The following is a 22,682-nucleotide window of genomic DNA, read 5'->3' as shown; positions in this document are numbered from 1 at the left end:
GGGGATTGGAACTCAGTCCAGCTGGGCTGACTTCCCATCCCCCAAGCTAGTTCTGGCTGGGGAAAGGGTATCGGCCCAGTTGGGCTGACTCCCCATCCCCAGCTCTACGGTGGGCTGGATTGGGGAGTCAGCCCACCCTATCCCCAGTGCTAGAGAGGGAGGGGGGCAGGGAATCTCACTGACACAGGGTTGGCCAGGGAGCAGGGATCAGCACTAGAGCAGGTGGGAGGTGGGGAGTCAGTCCAGTTCAGTTGATTCTCCAAACCCAGCACTAGATTGGGCAGGGAGGAAGTCAGCCCAGCTGGGCTGACTTCCTATCCCTGACTCCAAATCAGGTGGCAGCGGGGAGTCAGCGCTAGAGTGGGCAAGGGGAAGGAAGTCAGCCCAGCTTGGCTCAGTCCCCAAACCCAGTGCTAGATCAGGCTGGGAAGTCATCCCAGATGGGCTAACTCCCCATCCCCGATGCTACATTGGGTGGGAGGGTGAACAGTTATCGCTACAGCAGGTGGAGGTGGGGAGTCAGCCCATGCCACTCAGGAGGATGCTGATTTCTTTTACCACCAAAGCACACGGCTGGCTTGGATCCAGCTCATGGCCCCTGGCGCCAATCCAGAGGAGTGAGTGAAGCTCTTCCCACACTCAGAGCACTGATAAGGCTTCTCTCCCGTGTGAATGAGCATGTGGTTGGCCAGGGAGGTGGAATAACTGAAGCTCTTCCCATACTCAGAGCACTGATATGGCTTCTCCCCCATGTGCATGCGCTGGTGCAGGGCCAGGTTGGAGGATTGGGTGAAACTCTTCCCACACTCAGAGCACTGATATGGCTTCTCCCCTGTGTGGGTGTGCTGGTGCTGGGCCAAGGTGGAGGACTGGGTGAAACTCTTCCCTCAGGTACAGCACTGATATGGCTTATACCCTGTGTGGGTGCGCTGGTGCCAGATCATGCTGGTATAATAGGTGAAGCTCTTCCCACACACAGAGCAGTGATGTGGCTTCTCCCTTGTGTGGATGTGCTGGTGGTAGGCCAGGCTGAAGGAGCGAGTGAAGCTCTTCCCACACTCAGAGCACTGATGTGGCTTCTCCCCTGTGTGGGTGCGCTGGTGCTGGGCCAGTGTGGAGGAATAACTGAAGCTCTTCTCACATGTAGAGCACTGATATGGCTTCTCCCCTGTGTGGATGCGCTGGTGCTCGGCCCGGTGGGAGGAATAACTGAAGCTCTTCCCACATGTAGAGCACTGATATCACTTCTCCCCTGTGTGGACACGCTGGTGCTCAGCCAGCCTGGAGGAATAACTGAAGCTCTTCCCACACTCAGAGCACTGATATGGCTTCTCCCCTGTGTGGACGTGGTGGTGCTCGGCCAGCCTACAGGAATAAATGAAGCTCTTCCCACACTCAGAGCACTGATATGGCTTCTCCCCTGTATGGACGCGCTGGTGCCGTGTCAGGTTGCTGGCATTATTGAAACTCTTCCCACACTCAGAGCACTGATGTGCCTTCTCCCTTGTTTGGGTGCACTGGTGCTGGGCCAGGGTGGAGGACTTGGTGAAGCTCTTCCCACATGTAGAGCACTGATATGGCTTCTCCCCTGTGTGGACGCACTGGTGCTCGGCCAGCGTGGTGGAAAAACTGAAGATCTTCCCACACTCAGAGCACAGATATGGCTTCTTCCCTGTATGGAAGTACTGGTGCCGCACCAGGTTGTGGGCATTACTGAAGCTCTTCCCACACTCAGAGCACTGATGTGGCTTCTCCCCTCTTTGGGTGCACTGGTGCTGGGCCAGGGTGGAGTACTGGGTGAAGCCCTTCCCACATGAAGAGCACTGATACGGCTTTTCTCCTGTGTGGATGCCCTGGTGTCGGGCCAGCATGGAAAGGGAGATGAAGCTCTTCCCACACACAGAGCACTGATGTGGCTTCTCCCCTGTGGGCACGCACCTGTGCCTGGCCAGGCTGGAGGGCTGCCTGAAGTTCTTCCCACACTTCGTGCAGCAGTGTGGCTGCTGCCTCCTCCGCACGCACCGGTGCTGGGACAGGCCTTGCCAGCTGATGAAGTTCTTCCTGCACTCGGTGCAGCGGTGCGTCTTCCTCCTCAAGTGCATGCGCCGGTGCTGAGCCAGGGAGAAGAAATGGGTGAAGGTCTTACCACATGTGACACAGCGGTACTGACACTTCTTCCTGTGCACTTCCTGGGTTTGGAGCAGCTCCAAGCTCTTCCCCCTTTTGGTGAAACGGTGGGGGAGCTGTGCAGAATGGATCGGGTGGTGAGCAGCCAGGGTCGAGAGGCAGGTGAAGCTCTTCCCACACGTGGCGCGTACATGGGGCTTCTCCCCAGCATGCCTTCTCTTGTGCAGAGCTAGGAGGGAGGGGCAGCTAAAACGTTTCCTGCACTGAGGGCAGGGGTGGCCTCTCGCCCTGGGCTTGGTAGTGAGCTCCTGCTTCCCACTGAGGTCCCCCACACTGCCTTGGTCTGCACGCAGTGTCTCTCTCCAGTGGACCTTTGCTTTCTGCCTCTTCAGGTGTCTCAGCATGACATCTTCATCCCTGCACCTTGGGCTTTTTATGGATTCTTTCCCTTTTTCACTCCCATGCCCAACTAGACATGGGAGTGTGTTCAGTGCTACAGTCTCCTGCTTTTGGGGCATCCCCTTAACCCATAGGTAGAATAAGGATAAGCTGAAAGGAGATAGAACAGACCAGACTTATTGCAGCCTGGATCATTTTGTGGGAAGGAAAATGTAACGGGTCAGATCCCAGAGCGGCACAATTTAGACCAGCTGAAGGTCAACCCCAGCCTCAAGATATCATTTCTGACAACGGATTCTCGCTGGCTGTCTGCAAACTCCCAGACCTGACTGTCCCGTTCCCTGAAGCATGGGAAGCACGGGAACGTGTGCTCTGGGGATGCACACAGGAAAAGAAGACTTGGGAAAGACCCGGGTTATCATTCTGTCTTTTAGGTACTAAACCTTGCAGAAAAGTTGTCTCTGAAGGAGATGGTAATCCCTGTCTTAAGCCCCTTCTAGGGCAGGGGCATGCCCTCTGGCCTGGCGTCCCAGCAGTGTAGTCCCTCCCTCTGCAATTGTTCTCGCTCTTCCTGCCTGAGCTGGGCAGAGATGCTGCTTTGGAGGGTTGTCCTTGTGTTTTATAGCTACAGAGACTCTTCCTGAAAAGCGTCTGCTCCATCTACGACTCCTGCCAAAACAGCTGGAGGGTTTTCTAGCAAGGTACTGGACGAGTGTGCTGAGAAAGGCGCCTCTTTGAAAGGTGAGATTCCCTTGGAGAACGGTGGGCTGAATTAGATGGGCATTATCTCCCACGTGAATAAAAGCTAACACACTCCTTTCTTAATGTCAGCGCTATGGAGAAGTTCTTTGTGGTGGACAAGTTCAAGGGCAAGGAAGATTTTCCATTGGACTACATGGTGACTATACACACTATGGGCCATCTCATAGAGGCAGAAGCTCCTGTGAGGAGGCAAAAACCTATCCAGCTTCCCAAATGCATCATGCCAGACAGAACTATATATCAAAGACAGATTCCTGGAGAAGAGAGGATGACACGAATCAAAACTTGCCACTGCCCCTCAAAGGCTGGAAATCTCTCCTTCAGGACCCCACCACTAATTATTTCTGATCCTCAGAAGTCCTACTCTTCAACTGGTAACATACAGAAGTCCTATTTCAGCATAAAGCCCCAAACCACCAGGCCTAGTCCTAAAATTGTGCTCCCCCAGGAGCCCTTATGGGTGCAGATACTGAAAAAGTGAAGTTTGTGCAAATGTTTTGTTACAACGTGGACGTGGATTTTTTTGTAATATGGGAACATGTCCTTGATCAGAAAATCCCCTGCAGGAATTAATACTGAGATGAGTTACAGCAGTTTGTGGGTTTCCAACATTAGCTAATATGTATCAGCTGGTGTTGATTTTAAATATAGGAAAATTAAGTATCCATTTAATGTTCTTGTGTCACAAAAATATGATCCTATGCTATAAGAGGCTGCTTAATGAGTACTAGAGCTCCTGGAGTTAGCGGTCCAAAAATGAACCAAGTAACAGACAATGTTTCTTGGTTGGTTTTTTAATTTTTGGATTAAAATCCAATCCTCAAGTAAACATTACAACATTTTTGAAACCATATCACTTGAAGCATTCAATTCATGCATAAACCTAGTCACTGTCATGTTCATTATTGTGTGGTTTTGGAACCAATCCAAGCTGCTGTGCCTCTCAGTTGGAGTCATCCCTTTAGCCATTGGTCCATCGCTGGGCTAAGGGAAGCCACCTCACCCATACTCCCCAGGGAAGCCCATGGTGGCTCCAGCTCTCCAGGCCCTTCCTCAGAAGCCTGCTCCTCAGTTTTGCTCAGCAACCAGGCATGTCCTGCATGGGAGGAAGAAACACCAGATTAGTTCCTGCCCTGCTGCCAAGGGGAAGCACTGGGATTCCTTCTGCTGAGATGGGCCTCAGAGCAGGACAGGTCTTGGCACTTGTCTTTCCTCAAGAAAACTAGGTCTTCTGGCCAAAGGCCCAAGTGCCGGGGGTAAGGCAGTGCCAGGTCCCTGTGCCCATCTCATCTTCCCTACTTGGTGGAGTTAAGAGGCAGACTCTTAAGGTTTCTGTCCCAGCACCTCAGGTCCTGCTCCAAGAAACACGTGGGACATGTGCGTTTGGACTGTACCTGAATAAGTTCATGTTTTAACAGGCTGAGGATGAGACCAGGAGGATCTGCTAAGAAGAAAAATAAGGCTCTCCAAGGGCTGCTGTATCTCACAGCGCTGGTGCTTCTAGGGAGAGATGGTGCTGAGCCCCCCACCTGACTGGGATGACATGCTCGAGAAGCCCCAGTGCTTTGGTGACACCCATCTGCAATGCTTGCCCTTGATCTCTGGCAGTCCTGAAAGACATCTGGGTATAGGGGTGAACAGCCTCAGGGTGCATTTCTGGGGCTTGTTACCAGTCAGGAGTGTGTGGGGAGCACTGCCTTACACTGCTTAGTGGCAAAACCTATCATGTTTCATGCATCATCCCTCCAAGAAATAGATTCATAGATTCATAGATGCTAGGGTCGGAAGGGACCTCAATAGATCATCGAGTCCGACCCCCTGCATAAGCAGGAAAGAGTGCTGGGCCTACATTACCCCAGCTAGATACACATCCAACCTTCTCTTGAATACCCCCAGGGTAGGGGAGAGCACCACCTCCCTTGGGAGCCCGTTCCAGACCTTGGCCACTCGAACTGTGAAGAAGTTCCTCCTAATATCTAATCTAAATCTGCTCTCCTCCAGCTTGTGGCCATTATTTCTTGTAACCCCCGGGGGCGCCTTGGTGAATAAATACTCACCAATTCCCTTCTGTGCCCCCCTGACGAACTTATAGGCAGCCACCAGGTCGCCTCTCAACCTTCTCTTGCGGAGGCTGAAAAGGTCCAGTTTCTCTAATCTCTCCTCGTAGGGCTTGGCCTGCAGGCCCTTAACCATACGAGTGGCCCTTCTCTGGACCCTCTCCAGGTTATCCGCATTTTTCTTGAAGTGCGGCGCCCAGAATTGCACGCAGTACTCCAGCTGCGGTCTGACCAGCACCCGATAGAGGGGAAGTATCACCTCCTTGGACCTATTTGTCATGCATCTGCTGATGCACGATAAAGTGCCATTGGCTTTTCTGGTGGTTTCGTCACACTGCCGACTCATGTTCATCTTGGAGTCTACTAGGACTCCAAGATCCCTTTCCACTTCCGTGCCACCCAGCAGGTCATTTCCTAGGCTGTAGGTGTGCTGGACATTTTTCCTCCCTAGATGCAGCACTTTGCATTTCTCCTTGTTGAACTGCATTCTGTTGTTTTCTGCCCACTTGTCTAACCTGTCCAGGTCTGCTTGCAGCTGCTCCCTGCCCTCCGGCGTGTCCACTTCGCCCCATAGCTTAGTGTCATCTGCAAACTTGGACAGAGTACATTTCACCCCCTCGTCCAAGTCGCTGATGAAGATATTAAAGAGTATCGGTCCAAGCACCGAGCCCTGCGGGACCCCACTGCCCACACTCTTCCAGGTCGAAACCGACCCATCCACCACAACTCTCTGGGTGCGACCCTCCAGCCAATTCTCCACCCACCGGACTGTGCAGTCATCCAAGTCACAGCCCCTTAACTTGTTCACCAGTATGGGGTGGGATACCGTGTCAAAGGCCTTCCTGAAGTCCAAGTATACGACATCCACCCCTCCTCCTGCGTCGAGGCGTTTTGTAACCTGGTCATAAAAAGAGACTAGATTGGTCAGGCACGATCTACCTGCCACGAACCCGTGCTGGTTTCCCCTCAGCATAATTTGTCCTGCCGGGCTCTCACAAATGTGAGCCTTGATGATTTTCTCAAAGATTTTGCCAAGGATGGAGGTGAGACTGACTGGCCTATAGTTACCCGGGTCCTCCTTCCTCCCCTTCTTGAAAATGGGAACCACATTGGCCCTCTTCCAGTCCTCCGGGACTTGACCCGTGCGCCACGAGCGTTCAAATATTCCCGCCAGTGGCTCTGCAATGATGTCGGCCAGTGCCTTCAGTACCCTCGGATGGAGCTCATCCGGGCCTGCCGACTTAAAGGCATCCAGTTCCTCCAAGTGACCCTGCACCACCTCCGGGTCCATGCATGGGAGTCTGGTGCCTTGCTGCTGCCTCCCTACACTCCCAGTGAGAGACTTGTCGTGCCTCTCGCTTAGGAACACTGAGGCGAAGAACTCGTTGAGGAGTTCAGCCTTGTCCCCTCTGTCCATCACCAATTGTTTCTGCCCATTTAGCAGGGGTCCTATTCCTCCCTGGGCCTTCCTTTTACTCCCTATATATCTAAAAAAACAATTTCTTATTGTCTTTTACTTAGGTTGCCATCCTCAGCTCCATGGTAGCTTTGGCCTGTCTAACTGCCTCCCTACAAGCACGAGCAGAAGAGGTATATTCCTCTTTGGTGATCTCTCCCTGTTTCCACTTTTTGTGCGCTCCCCTTTTGGCCCTTAGTCTGCCCAGGATTTCTCTGGTCAGCCAGGGAAGCCTCCTGGCCCCTTTCCCTCTTTTACCTCGCACGGGGATCGTCTCGCTTTGTGCGAGAAGGATAGCTTCCTTAAGGCACAGCCACCCTTCTTGGGCTCCCATCATTTCAAAACTACTACTCTGCAGTGCCTCCTTCACTAATCGCCTGAGTTTGCTGAAATCAGCTTTCCTAAAGTCCAGCACGTTCACCCTACTGGTTACCTTACCCACTCTGGGAGGGAAGGATTGAGAGCAGCGATCAGCTTCCTACCTGTTTCTGGGGCAGTGTCTGATGCAGGGAATGAGCCCATGGAGCTTTCCTCTGCTAATGAATGCCAGGCAGCCTGCACACCACAGGAATCTGCACTGGGACGAAGGCCTGGGCATGAACCCATGCATGGACTGTGGGCTGAGCCTTGGACTTTGTGGCACTCGGGGCCCCAGAGAAGAAACGGCACAGGGGAGATTCTGGTGCAAACAGTGGTGGATTCAGTTCCAGCCACAGCATGAAATCTTCTGAATCCCACCCACTCCACAGACCCTCTTCATGCAGCTCGAGCCCAGGATTACACACGTCCGGTGGTCCAGGTCAACCGGACCAGGCGACACCAGGGACAGGCCCAGCCTCTCTTGTCTAACAAGAAGGGCTGGGGGTGCAAAAAGCCCAGAAGTGAGAGACTGTGCCCATGAGGGGTGAAGATAACCAGAGCAGAAGAGCCTAAAAATTAGTTCTGGAGAAGGCCTGAAAACGACACCCTCCTGGGACTGGTTAGTGTGGTGGAGCTACTTGTGGCACGGCACTCTCTACAAAATGCCACTTGTTGCCACCCCGAGAAAGGTGAGTGCAGAGCACCTGCACACCTTGGCTCCCACTACCCTGTGGGTTACTTTCTGCTGGGAAAAGGATAGGGGGAGCCATCCCCAACAGAAAGCCCCTGGTGCAAGCCAAGGAGGGAAGGTGTGTGGCAGGGTGCACCTTGCAGCAGCTGTCACTTGAAGCAGAAAAGACTGCTAAAAAGCAGCCTCTGAAGCTGCAAAGAGGGGAATCGGTGAAGGAGCTGCAGCAGGGCCAGGGCCAGGGCCAGGGCCAAGCCAGCCACAGCGTGAAAACTGATCCTATGACATGAACTAATTTAAAGGAGGTTAAGCCCCTCCCATTTTTGTGTTTTCCAGGATGTGGACCAGCAGTGAATCATCAAGAAGGTCACTTGGTACAAAGAAGGTTCAAGCTTCACATAGTAATTGTCTCGCTTGCTCGGCTGTGTTTGTGCACCGTTATTTCTGTATGTGGCAGTGCTGGGAGGTATGATAGAGAATGAAATGTAAGCTCTACTTGTGGATGGGTTCTGGAATATCTGCAAAATGGCTGCAGAAAATGGTACATCCCTGGAGTATGGCCTCCTGGGCCTCAAAAATATCAGTCACTCCAAAAATCGAGATGGGGGATTAACCTACTGTTTTTACTGTTATCCTTTTGTTCGTTTCCTATTGACCCTTAGCATTCCTCCAGCATCTTGCAGGGCAGAGGGGCACTGGTAGTGCTCCCATGGCACCAAGCAATCCATTTGAAACAACAAGGAAAGCTTTGCCTGTTATATAGAAGGGGCAGAATTCTCGAGAACATGTCTGGTCCCCAAAAACCCTGATCATGGGATGTATGTCTGATCTAAAAAGCCATCTTAAACGTTAAAGAATACCATCTTTTGAGCAATGGAAGAGATTAAAAGACTTACCCATAATTATCGCCGGTGAAAAGCTGTTCGGCTGGTAAGGAACTTGAGGATTAGGCAATTTGTCATGAGAAAGTTATTGAAGCAGTGGACAAACAGAGGAAGAGGGTGTTGTGTGCATGCTCTCACTCTGGGGAGTTGGGGGGACGGTCGTGCAATTTCTACGTGAACAGCGGGAAAGCCAGAAACAAACATCTCCCACCCCCAGCGCAGGACACGAGGCCGGCACCACCAAAGGTCTCTCCTGTAACGTCTAATGGAGCCGCTTGTCGGGTCGTATTACAGGGACAAAACTTGGAATAATCACTCTTAGAGTTCACTGGATATGAAATCAGCAAGGGGCCACGTCAAACACTGGGGGTCTTTGGCAAAAACAATCCTCTTGGTAACAGTTTCCACAGTTTGAATTTCAGGGCGTGGAGCAACACCTGTCTGCACACACGACAGCATAAGCTCTTTGAGGTCAGCACCGGGGATGGCAGCACAGGGAGGTCTGCAGTTTCCAGGCTCCCTTTCACCCTGGGCACGGAGCATTTGGGAGAGGGGATCTGGGTGGAGGAGACAGCCACAACTCACCTGGCCGCAGGTCCTCCGACCTCAAGATTTCCCTACGGTCCTCATCATCACCGTCCCAGAGCTCCACCTCTCCTCGCTGGATGCGGCAGATTAAGTCAGAGGCAGGGCCTCGATATCCTGCTTGGGCAGTGGTTAAGCAGAGTTTATCCACTGGTACTGGATGCAGAATAAGCAACTGAAATTTGGGGAAAGGAGCCAATGAACTCCAGGATTATACTAAGGACTTGACGGACAAGGGAGGATGGACATTTAGGCGGAAAGGGAAGGCATAGCAGGGGGAAGAGGATGGTCCTTTTCATCCAGGCAGCGGACGGATGGTCACAGGAAGGCAAACACCAGTGCAATTGCAGGCAAATGAGTGGAAATGAGTTTGGACAGGACACGCTAGGCAAGAGAGGGAGGAGCTCGGGATAACTGCCCAAGGAACAGCTGTTAGTGCATTTTGAGGCACAACGAATGACACACGATTTGATCAGGGTGAGAAGGCAAAGGGAAATCATGTTATCAAGGGGGAAGACTCCAAGGAAGGCGGCTGCATCAAATGAAGGAGGCACGTGCACAAGAATGAAATGTGAGAGGGCTGATCATGGACAGAGCAGTGGGGAGCAAAGGGATTTCAGCCACCGGCCAAACATTCATGAGGATGAGACCGTTAAAACCAGGGAGAAGACAACACCGCTTCAGAGCTCACATGGCTCCAGGGCAAAGCAAGAACCAGAGCTTTACCCAGGGAAACGAGGGCTCGGTAGTTCCTCAGCATCTGGTCCCGGTAAAGCCCCTTGTCTTCCTCTTCCAGCAGCTCCCACTGCTCCTGTGTGAAATACACTGCCACGTCCTCAAACACCTCCCGGAGCTGCAGGCACAAGCGTTACACCATCAGTGTCTGCTGCCCCAGCTGCTCCCAGCCCCCAGGGCCCTGTCTGCACTCACTCTGCACTACAGCGCTGTGCATGCTTAGCCAGGACAGGCAGGGCTACGCTACTCAGCTGGCACATGATATGCAGGGACCCTGGTTTTCTCCGTTTAAAAACTACAAATTCTCTCATAACAGAAAAAACTGCTCCCAACCCATAGACCCCCCACCCCTGCTGGTGCCCCACACTCCCCCCCACATCCCCATGGCCCTGCTGGTGACATCTGGTCCAGGGAGAGACAAAGGCTTGTGCCAGGACACTTTCACCTCCCTGCACTGCCCAGTGCTGACCTCAGAGCAGCTGTCCTTACACCAGACACTTCAAAACGAACCTGAACATGGAGCTGTGCGGCCAGAAATCATCTGCAGGCTCGGCTGTGCTAAGCGCAGTCCACACGAGGACTGTGGAGTCTTGTCCGACTAACGAGATTAGCTGTTGTGTCCCCTGTGTGTGGGGGGTCTTTACTTGCATCCCCTCTCCCAGCACCGTTCCCCTTCCCACCGTGCTGTCCCCTGCACTTGGTATTCAAAAGACTCTCTCTATCTAACAGTCTGGTCTGTGCACGGCCTTCAATTCGAACTCATCAAATGAGTGTGGAATCGAAAAAACCTGTGCTGTGCCTCTGATTCAGTTAGTCTGTAAGCTGCAAATCACCCCGGCTTCTGCCTCCCCTCACCCCAACACAGAGAATCAGCAGCCAGGTGTGCTGCGCACTCCTGCCAAACTGATGTGCCGGGGGGACCCTGCTGGCATCGGCTGCAGAGCCCCTCTGTGCTCCCCAGTCCTAGCCAGGGGGAGAGGACTTGCTGGGCTCGGCTGTAGAGACCACTGCCCCGGGCTGCCTGGTGCGGGCTGGTGGACTCTGACCAGGCCTTCCCGTGCCAGCACCCCCGGTCACTCTTCAGGTCTCTGCTCCCCAAACCCTTGACAGCACCCCTGGCTCCTCCTGGGCTCTGCCCCAGCTGCACTCCCACCCCCACCTCGAGCCCGTGCCCTGCTCACCTCCATGCTCTCCCCCTGCTTCCCCGGCCTGCCCTGCCCCTCCTGCAGCTGCCCCGGCCCAGGTGTCAGGGAGCTGCTCCGTCCCCGTCTCCCTGCGGAGGGTCTCTGCAGCTCCAGGTTGACTGCTCCTGCCTCGGGAGGCTGCTGATCTGCTCGGCTCAAGGTCCCGGCACCTGTGGGTGGGTAAGAGAGTGCACAGGTTAACCCTGGGGTGGTGGCACGGGGAAAGCCTTGCTCGTCTCCTGGCCTGGCCTGGGATGAAGGGAGCTGGAGGCTGCAGTGTGTGGAAGAGCGGGGAGGAGACTCGGTGTCCCACAGGCAAGAGGCTGGAGATGAGCCTCTAGGACTGTCCCAGCGCCCGTGGTGATCACAGCATCGTGGCATCGCTCCCTGGGAAAGGATCTGGAGGGATGCTGGTGCTGGGTCACGTGCACATGTTGGGGCGGGGTGGGCGTGAAATGGAGGGTCAGTCTACTCCATGACACGTGACATGCTTCCAGGGCACCGGGAGAACAAGAGCCACCGACCCGCTGGAGCACGGACCCATCAAACTGTTCTGGCAGAGAGATTTCTACACTGGGGATCGGGCCTCCTGCCCCTGGAAAGGGGAGACCCACCGCTCCTCACCTCGCCCGGGGAAGGGCTTGGTCCGGGGCACGCTCGCCCCAACCCCAGCACAGGCACTCAGGCTCCTAACTGCACGCCAGGACTTCATCCCGCACCTCACCTGCCCCTGGCTCCTTGCAGTCATTCAGGAGCCACCGGCTACTGTCCGCTCCGCTCGCTGTCCCCCCTTGCAGCACCTGTCTGGAGCCTGTGACCCCACTCCCATCTCTGTTTTCTACTTAGTTGTCCCCCAAAATCAACTGGCCTTAACCCTGGAGCCAACACTAATAATGGCGGAGGGTGTGGGGTGGTCATTGCTACTCTTTGGGAAGCTAATCTAAGCGTTGAGCCCAGGTTAACCTTGTACATCAAAAAGGCTTGAAGAGGGACTTTTTGTTATCCTTGATCCCAGAAGCTAATCTAAGCTCCAGTGCTGCTTTCGCCTTCCTCACCAAATCCCTACAAGCTCGGGGCAGGGAGGTGTACTCCTCCTGGGTCCCTGCCCCTGCTTCCACTGCCAGTACGCTTTTTTCTTTGCCCTCAGGCCAGCCTGGATATCCACGCTCAGCCACAGAGGTTTCTTGGGCCCTTTTCCCACCTTCCTGCGCAGAGGAATTGCTTCCTGCTGCACCCCAAGGATAGCCTCCTTGAGGAAGGACCACCTTTCCTGGACCCCCAGACTAGCTACCCCGGGCTCCGAGTGCCTCCCTGACTACTGCCCTGAGCTCATCAAAGTTGGCTTTCCTAATGTCAAGCATTTCTGCTGTGCTAATTACCCTCGCTGCCCTTCTCTGAATAGCAAACTGGATCACTTCACGATCACTGTCCCCTAGCCTCCCTTGTACTAGCACCTCCCCCACCAGGTCATCCCCAGAGGCTAACACCAGATCCAGGATGGCATTTCCCTCGTGGGGACAAGTACCTCCTGCATGAGGTGTAGGTCCTGGATGCACGTCAGGAACCGTTGCGAGCGGCTCGACCTAGCCGGGTCCTGCTCCTCCAGCTCCTGCCGGGAAGGGAAGGCCCACGGCTGCCACAGGCTGCAGTGCAGCAGCCACGTCTCCCCGGGAGGGATCTCGCCGGCCGCGGGCCTGGGCTCTCACTCTCTCTGCACTCGTGCACGGCACCTGTGGGCAGTGTCCGGTCTCCACAAACACCTGTGGGAAAGGAGACAGTGGCAATCTGGCCCTGGATCCGACACACGGGACCGTAACCCTGCCCCGGCCTGAGGTCTGCCCAGCGCTGATGCTCCCGCCCACCACAACTCGGAGCCGTCCTCACTCCCCTCTAGCTCCAGCACAGCACGCGGGCACCGGGCTGGCTGGAGAAATGGCACAGCCGCAGCTCTCCACCCCTTCCCCAGCCCAACGGCTGCTCCCTCCTCTCCCAGCCCTGCAGTCAGGGTGACCTCCGCTCTGACTGGGTGGGACAGTGCCCAAATAGGAACCTCAAATCCCAGTCCCAGGACAGCATTTGTCCCAAATTCACAGTGTCTAGAGGGATCGGGAAACCGTGCTTTCCCGACGCATGCAGGCAGGTTCAGGTGTGCACGGGGATGATGGGAGCGGGATGCAGGGGGCACCGAGGAACTGATAGGTTTATAGTTGATGGTCTGCTCAGGTCCCTTCTGACCCCAAGTCCAACTCCCTGCCACGGCAGGAAGAGTACTGGGGTCAAACGACCCAGCAAGGTGTTCATCCAGCCTCCTCTTAAAGCCCCCCAGGGTAGGAGCCAGCACCACTTCTCTTGGAAGTTGGGTCCAGACCCTAGCCGCCCTGACCGTGAAGTAGCGTGTCCTGATATCTAGCCTAAATCTCCCTCTGCCACTCGCACGCGTGCACACAAGCACCCGGCCATGAATACAGCGGGAAAAGCCAGAGAGCAGGTCCCTGCAGGTATGTGTCTGGGGCGGGGTGGAAAAGGTCTTGGGGGCGGAGTGGGGTGGATGGAGGCCCCAAGGGGAGGGGAGGAGTTGGGCAGAGGGCAGGGATGGTGGAGCGCCAGGCAGGTCCTGCGGGGTGGGCAGGGGGGCAGGGCATGTGCCAGCCCAGATGTGTGTGGGGGCAGACTTACAGACATGTGCGCATGTGGCGGGGGGGCCATGTGCAAATCGCATCTAAATTTCATAGATTTCATAGACATTAGGGCTGGAAGGGACCTCGGGAGATCATCGAGTCCAGCCCCCTGCCCAAAGGGCAGGAAGTCAGCTGGGGTCATAGGATCCCAGCAAGATAAGCATCCAATTTACTCTTGAAGGTGTTCAATGTAGGTGCTTGAACCACCTCTGATGGCAGGCTGCTCCAGCCCTTGGGGGCTCGGACAGTAAAGAAATTCTTCCTTATGTCCAGCCTGAAACGGTCTTGCAGGAGTTTGTGACCGTTTGACCTCGTCATCCCTTGGGGCGCTCTGGTGAAAAAACGTTCCCCCAGATCCTGGTGGTCTCCCCTGATAAACTTCTAGGTGGCCACCAGATCACCCCTGAGTCTGCGCTTTTCCAGGCTAAAGAGTCCCATGGCTCTCAGCCTGTCATCGTAAGATCTGTTTTCCTGACCTCTGATCATGCGCGTGGCTCTCCTCTGGACTCTCTCAAGCTTCTCCACATCCTTTTTGAATTGTGGAGCCCAAAACTGGACACAGTACTCCAGCTGCGGCGTCATCAAGGCCGAATAGAAGGGGAGAATGGCATCCCGGGATTTGCTCGAGAAGCATCTATGGATGCAAGCCAGCGTTTTGGTCACTTTACTAGCCGCAGCATCTCATTGCAGGGTCATGTTCATCTTGTGGTCAATGATGACCCCCAAGTCTCTTTCTTCTGTAGTGCTATCCAACGTAGCACTGCCGAGCCTATAAGGGTGCTGCAGGTTTTTCCTCCCAAGGTGGAGAACCTTGCATTTTTCGGTGTTAAACACCATCAGGTTCTCGTCTGCCCATTTGCTGAGCTTGTCCAGGTCAGCCTGGATCACCCGCCTATCTTCTGGCGTGGATGCTTTGCCCGAAAGTTTGGTGTCATCGGCGAACTTGGCCAGTCCACTCCTGACTCCAATGTCCACATCATTAATGAAGATGTTGAACAGTATGGGTCCCAGGACAGAGCCTTGAGGGACCCCACTGGTCACAGGACACCACGATGAGTGACTGCCATCAATCACAACCCTCTGGGTCCGACCACGGAGCCAATTTCCCAGCCAGCGGATCGTGGTGGAGCCAAGGCCACAACTGGGCAGTTTGGCCAAGAGGTGATCATGGGATACCAGATCAAAAGCTTTTTTGAAGTCAAGATATATGACATCAATCTCTTCTCCCTCGTCCAGGTGATAGGTCACCTGGTCATAGAAGGAAATGAGATTGATCAAACAAGACCTACCCACAACAAACCCGTGCTGGCTGTCCCTTAGGAAGTTAGCCTGGGCCAGTCCATCAAGGATGGCCTCCTTAATAAATGTTTCTAAGATCTTCCCCAGGATAGAAGTCAGGCTAATGGGCCTGTAGTTAGCCGGATCCACTCTCCTCCCTTTCTTGAAGATTGGCACCACATTGGCCTTCTTCCAGTCTTCGGGCACTACACCAGAGCGCCAGGAGTTTTCCAAGACCCGTGCCAGGGGCTGGGCTATGACGCTCGCCAGCTCCTTGAGTACCCTGGGGTGCAGGTTGTCAGGGCCGGCTGACTTGAAGGTCTCCAGCTTCTCAAGGTGTTCCCTCACGAGGTCAGCATTGATGGAGGGTAGGGGATCCTCATCACCCGGACCTCCCTGTCCCATAGCAGGCGTGGGCATCCCGTGTGACTGATGAAAGACTGACGCAAAGTACCTATTTAATACGTCAGCTTTTTCCTGGGCGTCAGTTGCCCCATCTGGTTTAGCAGGGGTCCAACATTGCCTTTGCTTTTCCTCCGGCTCCCCTCATATCTGAAAAAGGACTTTTTGTTGTCCTTGATGCCCGAAGCTAGTTGGAGTTCAGTTGCAGCCTTGGCTTTCCTGGTTTGCTCCCTGCAGGACCGGACCAGCACGGAGTAATCCTCCATCCTTTGTAGGCTTTCCTTTTTAGCCGCAGGAGGTCCGCTACATCCCTGGAGAGCCAGGGGGGCTGCTGTGCCTTCTTGCTGCCTTTCCTCCGTGTTGGAATAGATTTAGCTTGTGCACTGAGGATCGCTTCCTTGAGAAGCAACCACTCTTCTTGAACTCCCATCTCCCTGGGGTCATGGTCCCTGAGGGCCTGACCGACTACCCTCTTGAGCTTGTCGAAGTCGGCTTTTCTGAAGTTTTTTCATAGATTCATAGATGCTAGGGTCGGAAGGGACCTCAATAGATCATCGAGTCCGACCCCCTGCATAAGCAGGAAAGAGTGCTGGGCCTACATTACCCCAGCTAGATACACATCCAACCTTCTCTTGAATACCCCCAGGGTAGGGGAGAGCACCACCTCCCTTGGGAGCCCGTTCCAGACCTTGGCCACTCGAACTGTGAAGAAGTTCCTCCTAATATCCAATCTAAATCTGCTCTCTTCTAGCTTGTGGCCATTATTTCTTGTAACCCCCGGGGGCGCCTTGGTGAATAAATACTCACCAATTCCCTTCTGTGCCCCGCTGATGAACTTATAGGCAGCCACCAGGTCGCCTCTCAACCTTCTCTTGCGGAGGCTGAAAAGGTCCAGTTTCTCTAGTCTCTCCTCATAGGGCTTGGCCTGCAGGCCCTTAACCATACGAGTGGCCCTTCTCTGGACCCTCTCCACGTTATCCGCATCCTTCGTGAAGTGCAGCGCCCAGAATTGCACGCAGTACTCCAGCTGCGGTCTGACCAGCGCCCGATAGAGGGGAAGTATCACCTCCTTGGACCTATTTGTCATGCATCTGCTGATGCACGATAAAGTGCCATTGGCTTTTCTGACGGTTTCGTCACACTGCCGACTCATGTTCATCTTGGAGTCTACTAGGACTCCAAGATCCCTTTCCACTTCCGTGCCACCCAGCAGGTCATTTCCTAGGCTGTAGGTGTGCTGGACATTTTTCCTCCCTAGATGCAGCACTTTGCATTTCTCCTTGTTGAACTGCATTCTGTTGTTTTCTGCCCACTTGTCTAACCTGTCCAGGTCTGCTTGCAGCTGTTCCCTGCCCTCCGGCGTGTCCACTTCGCCCCATAGCTTAGTGTCATCTGCAAACTTGGACAGAGTACATTTCACCCCCTCGTCCAAGTCGCTGATGAAGACATTAAAGAGTATCGGTCCAAGCACCGAGCCCTGCGGGACCCCACTGCCCACACTCTTCCAGGTCGAAACCGACCCATCCACCACGACTCTCTGGGTGTGACCCTCCAGCCAATTCTCCACCCACCGGACTGTGCAGTCATCCAAGTCACAGCCCCTCAACTTGTTCACCAGTATGGGGTGGGATACCGTATCAAAGGCCTTCCTGAAGTCCAAGTATACGACATCCACCCCTCCTCCTGCATCGAGGCGTTTTGTAACCTGGTCATAAAAAGAGACTAGATTGGTCAGGCACGATCTGCCTGCCATGAACCCATGCTGGTTTCCCCTCAGCATAACTTGCCCTGCTGGGCTCTCACAAATGTGAGCCTTGATAATTTTTTCAAAGACTTTGCCAAGGATGGAGGTGAGACTAACTGGCCTATAGTTGCCCGGGTCCTCCTTCCTCCCCTTCTTGAAAATGGGAACCACATTGGCCCTTTTCCAGTCCTCCGGGACTTGACCCGTGCACCACGAGCATTCAAATATTCCCGCCAGTGGCTCTGCAATGATGTCAGCCAGTGCCTTCAGTACCCTCGGATGGAGCTCATCCGGGCCTGCCGACTTAAAGGCATCCAGTTCTTCCAAGTGACCCTGCACCACCTCAGGGTCCACGCATGGAAGTCTGGTGCCTTGCTGCTGCCTCCCTACACTCCCAGTGAGAGACTTGTCGTGCCTCTCGCTTAGGAACACTGAGGCGAAGAACTCGTTGAGGAGTTCAGCCTTGTCCCCTCTGTCCGTCACCAATTGTTTCTGCCCATTTAGCAGGGGTCCTATTCCTCCCTGGGCCTTCCTTTTACTCCCTATATATCTAAAAAACAATTTCTTATTGTCTTTTACTTGGGTTGCCATCCTCAGCTCCATGGTAGCTTTGGCCTAACTGCCTCCCTACAAGCACGAGCAGAAGAGGTATATTCCTCTTTGGTGATCTCTCCCTGTTTCCACTTTTTATGTGCTCCCCTTTTGGCCCTTAGTCTGCCCTGGATTTCTCTGGTCAGCCAGGGAAGCCTCCTGGCCCCTTTCCCTCTTTTACCTCTCACGGGGATCATCTCGCTTTGTGCTCGAAGGATAGTTTCCTTAAGGCACAGTCACCCTTCTTGGGCTCCCATCATTTCAAAACTACTACTCTGTAGTGCGTCCTTCACTAATCGCCTGAGTTCACTGAAATCAGCTTTTCTAAAGTCCAGCACGTTCACCCTACTGGTTACCTTACCCACTCGACGCCTTATGTTGAATTGTATTTTTGGGTGATCACTGTCCCCCAGATGGCTACCGATCTGTAGGTCCCCTACTATGTCATCCCCCATTGCCAATACCAGATCCAGTAAGGCATTCCCCCTAGTGGGACCATGTACCTCCTGCGTCAGGTGGAGGTCCTGTACACAGGTTAGAAACCTGCGTGAGCGGTGGGACTTTGCTGTCTGTGTCTCCCAGCAGATGTCCGGGTAGTTTAGGTCCCCCATGACCACCGCCTCTTTAGCTTTTATGGTCTCCGAGAGTTGCCTCAGGAGCCCCAAATCTATTTCTTCCCCTTGATGTGGGGGTCTGTAGCAGACCCCTACCACCAAATCCTTTTCTCCTTGCCCCCCATGTAGCCTAACCCACAGGCCTTCTACTTCCTCATCCTTTGATTCTGTCTTGATGAGGGTTGATGTATATTGCTCCTTAACATAGAGCGCAACCCCTCCCCCCTTTTTCCCCACCCTGTCCTTTCTGTACAATCTATAGCCCTTGATATGTACCGCCCAGTCATGAGATGAATCCCACCAGGTTTCCATCAGCCCCACTAAGTCATAGGCGTTTAGTGCAACCAGGAGCGCTAGTTCATCCTGCTTATTCCCCATGCTCCTAGCATTAGTATATAGGCACTTGAGCCCTGTGACTGGTGCCTTTGCTACCCCCCCGCTCCAAGTCCCAAAGGGCTCTTTGTCTCTTACCTTCTCGTTCCTTACCTGTGCCGTATTGCTGTCCACCCCCTGTCTTTCATGTTCCCAAAGCTCTCTTTCTTCAGGCTGGGCTGTCCTTGTTGGTGCCACCTGGTTTGGTGGTCCACAGCTTCCCCCGCCCTCATCTTCCCCTCCCCCCGACGAGCCTAGTTTAAAGCCCTCCGGAGGAGATCCGCCAACCTGTAAGAAAACACACGCTTACCTTTGGGGGACAGGTGAAGCCCATCCCAGCTGAGCATGTCCCTCGTTGTAATGTGTGGGTCATTGTCCAGGAAGCCGAAGCCTGCCTCGAGACACCACTGCCGAAGCCGCCAGTTGGTCTCTCGGATGCAGTTCTCATGCCGTCTGCCACGTCCGTTCACTGGTAGGATGGAAGAGAATACCACCTGTGCACCGACTTCCCTCAGCACGCCGCCCAGAGCCTGGTAGTCCGCCATCAGGTAATCGGGGGTTCTCCTGGCCGCATCATTAGTACCCACATGGACAAGGACCATGGGGTAGTAATCGGTGGGCTTGATCCTGGCCTGGATTACCTCCGTCACATCCCGAATCTTAGCTCCAGGCAGGCAGTAGACCTCTCGTGCTGAAGGGTCCTGGCGACAAATGGGCCCTTCCGCACCTCTCAGGATGGAATCGCCTATGACGAGCACGCGTCTCCTCCTCTTCTGGGTCCTCTCGGAGCTCTTGATCTGTTTGGAGTGTGAAGAATGTGGCGTTTCTTCCTGCCCAAGGGTTTCCTCCTCCCTTTCCATCTCCTGCAGAGTCGCCAAGGCCTCGTACCTGTTCTCCAGTCGGACTGGAGAAGCTTGTACCTGCTCGCTGCGAGCCGCTCCGGTCCTGGCTGTGACCGTCTGCCACTCTGCCGTGGAGGTCCTTCCCTGGGCTGCTTCTTCCTTGGGTGCCTGGTCCTGCAGGGAAAGGAAATAACTGTCAATTTCCTCCTCCGCCTCCCTGATCCCCCTCAGCCTGCTAACCTCCTCCCGGAGCTCCCTCACCTGTGCCTCCAGAGCCCTAAGCCGGGCACCTGCCGGACAGGTGTGGGGGCTCCCAATCTCTGCCCCTCCCGGCCCTGCTGGGGATCCCCCGCAGGCCAGGAGGTAGGGGGACATCAGCTCCCCCATGGGCTCGGTCTGGGTGGAGGCCTCAGACCAGCCCCGGTTAGCCTTGTTCCCCCGGGCAGAGGCCCTAGCAGCACTCCTCGTAGACACCATTCTAAGCTGCTGTTTGTAGACCTGTGTGGTGTCTATGTCCTACCCGGACAGGAGTCCCACTCCTGGCCCTCCCGCCGGTGTGAACGCCTGCGCAAATGCCGGCGCGCTCTTACAGAGCGCGCCTGTTTGCGCTGCGTGGCTCGGGAGCGCGGCTCCCTACCGGCTCAGCTATATGGGACCCGGGGGGCTTCCCCTCCAGATCCGGCTCAGCTGTGCCGAGGCCCTCTGCCCCACTTACTTTTGGGGGATCAGCTGCTGCTGCTGCCGCCGCCGCCGCTGCCTCCGTTCAGAAGTTAGTTATGGGGCACACGTGCATGCGGGACACACGTGTGCCTGACTCCTCTCCTTCCCGCTGCTGCTTCCCGAGTGAGGGAACTACGTCACCCTGCGGCTTTGAAACCTGCGGTTTGAATTACCCGCCCCCGCTCTAACAGCCAATCAGGCGCCCCGGTCTACCCGGAAGTGCCTGCCGGCAGTTCCGGCCCTTACGCTCCCCCGCTGGGGGGATCCGCTGCCGCCGAAGCCTGCTGCTTAAGGGTTAGCCCTGGGGGGGCTCGCCAGCTTTACGGCGGATGGCGAAGGTGATCACCTCGTGGTCGCTGCCACCCGGCTTCCCATCGATCACTAGGTCGCTGATTAGGTCGTCCCCCAAGTGCCCCATCTGAATCAGGGAATAAGGGCTATTATTTGCGCAAGACTGTAGAATCACAGCCGGTGCTGAACTGCCTGATGCGAGAGGTTATTGGAGAGGGGGGCAATGCAACTTTTGTCTACACCCCATTTAGTACTTCAGATTTATTTAACTGGAAGAATCAGAGCCCCTCTTTTCGTGAAGACCCTGAAAAGATGAGGGACCTGTTTCGATCTATTGGGCAGACTCATCGACCCACTTGGGCTGATGTCCAGCTGATGCTCCAGACCCTCCTGACCCCGGAGGAAAGGAGATTAGTGTTGGGGACGGCAGAGCGCATTGCAGCAGCCAGGGTAGAAGCAGAGGGTGGTGCTGGTCGTACTCTGCGTGATACCTGCCCTGTTGAGGAACCGAGATGGGATAATCATACTGCAGAAGGAAGAGAGCTGAGTGCACGGTATCTGGGGATTATAGTGGAAGCAATGGGGAAGGCAGTGCCTCGGGTTACTAATCTGTCTAAGTTGTATGAAGTGAGACAGGGAAGAGAGGAGGATCCCTCAGCTTTCCTCGGGAGGCTGTATGAGGCGTTCTGCAGGTTTTCGGACCTAGATCCAGAAGCCCCAGATAATCAACGCATGGTAAATCTTATGTTTATTGGTCAATCCGCTGCTGATATCCGTAAGAAGTTACAGAAAACTGAGGGAGGTGCTGGGAAACCGATTTCAGAGCTGGTGGAAATTGCATATAAGGTATATGAGAATCGTGAGCAAGTGCAGGAGCGCAAGGAGGATAAAAAGGCTCAGCGACAGATGGCAGCGCTGGCAGCTGCTATAACTGGAGGGAACCCTGGAAAGGCTGGGATGCAGAAAGGGAAAGGAGAAAGAGTGGGAGCAGACGTTTGTGCTTACTGCAGGGAGAAAGGACACTGGAAGAGGGAATGCCCAAAGCTGAAGGAGAAGAGAGAGAGGGAACCAAGAGGTCACCTCATGCGGGCAGAGGAAAAGGGTGAGGACACAGAATGAAGGGGACGGGGATCTAAGACCACTACCCTTTGGGTTGGAGCCCGAGAAGATCCCATGGTAACCATTAGGGTTGGTGGCAAAAACTTTGAAGCCTTGGTGGATACTGGGGCTACATTTTCAATGATTCCAGAAAAAACCCCCTGTGCAGGAACTAGTGAACAGCATGTACTTCTCGAAGGGATTGAGGGAATGCAATCCCGACTCCCTGTTTGTAAACCACTCCTCACCAAAGTGGGGGACCATTTGCTTGAGCACTCCTTTGTATATTCTCCAAGTTGCCCGGTTGCACTCCTTGGGCAGGACTTACTCACAAAATTGCAAGCTGAGATATTTTTCAGAGATGACCAGATGGTGGTCCAGCTACCTGTCAAGCAGAGCTCGAACTATCAGATGGCTCTCCTGGAGGACCGATGCCCTGCAGTAAGTTCAGAAGATCACATGACTGGAGTAGATCCTTTGGTGTGGGCTGATGGAACCCCTGCGCGAGCTAAGTTGGTCTCCCCGGTAAGGATCATACTCAAGGATGGGGAGGGGTCCGTTCGGGTAAAGCAGTATCCACTCAGCCGAGCGGCCAGAGCTGGACTCAAGCCGTTAATAGAGAAATACAAGAGGTGCGGATGGCTAGTGGAAGGGTCCTCACCATATAATACCCCCATTCTTGGAGTGCCGAAGGCAGATGGGGTCTCATACAGACTGGTCCAAGACCTGCGAGCAGTAAATAAGAAGGTCCTTTCAGACCATCCTGTAGTCCTGAACCCTCACACGATTTTGACACAAGTACCGGGGGAAGCTGA

The 22,682-nt window shown here is 54.5% G+C and overlaps 1 protein-coding gene and 1 pseudogene across 1 annotated transcript in view; both read right to left on the bottom strand.

Moving 5' to 3' along the window:
* LOC149875512 (uncharacterized) overlaps positions 1-20,072 on the bottom strand; it is a 125,442-nt gene extending 105,370 nt beyond the window's left edge. The window contains 7 exon segments of the mRNA XM_090030914.1: positions 9,319-9,438; positions 10,045-10,171; positions 11,235-11,407; positions 12,763-12,997; positions 19,227-19,385; positions 19,558-19,713; positions 19,805-20,072. Coding sequence (XP_089887040.1) covers positions 9,319-9,438; positions 10,045-10,171; positions 11,235-11,240 — 253 coding nt within the window. The 5' untranslated portion in view covers positions 11,241-11,407; positions 12,763-12,997; positions 19,227-19,385; positions 19,558-19,713; positions 19,805-20,072.
* Positions 555-2,643, bottom strand: LOC149875513 (uncharacterized; annotated as a pseudogene).
* Positions 20,073-22,682: the final 2,610 nt, after the last annotated feature.

The sequence above is a fragment of the Crocodylus siamensis genome, chromosome 1 (genome assembly GCF_052110815.1).
Source record: "Crocodylus siamensis isolate JL-2025a chromosome 1, ASM5211081v1, whole genome shotgun sequence".
Classification (NCBI taxonomy): Eukaryota; Metazoa; Chordata; order Crocodylia; family Crocodylidae; genus Crocodylus; species Crocodylus siamensis.
The sequence above is the reverse complement of the archived record's forward strand: the minus strand, read 5'-3'. Positions and strand labels throughout refer to the sequence as shown.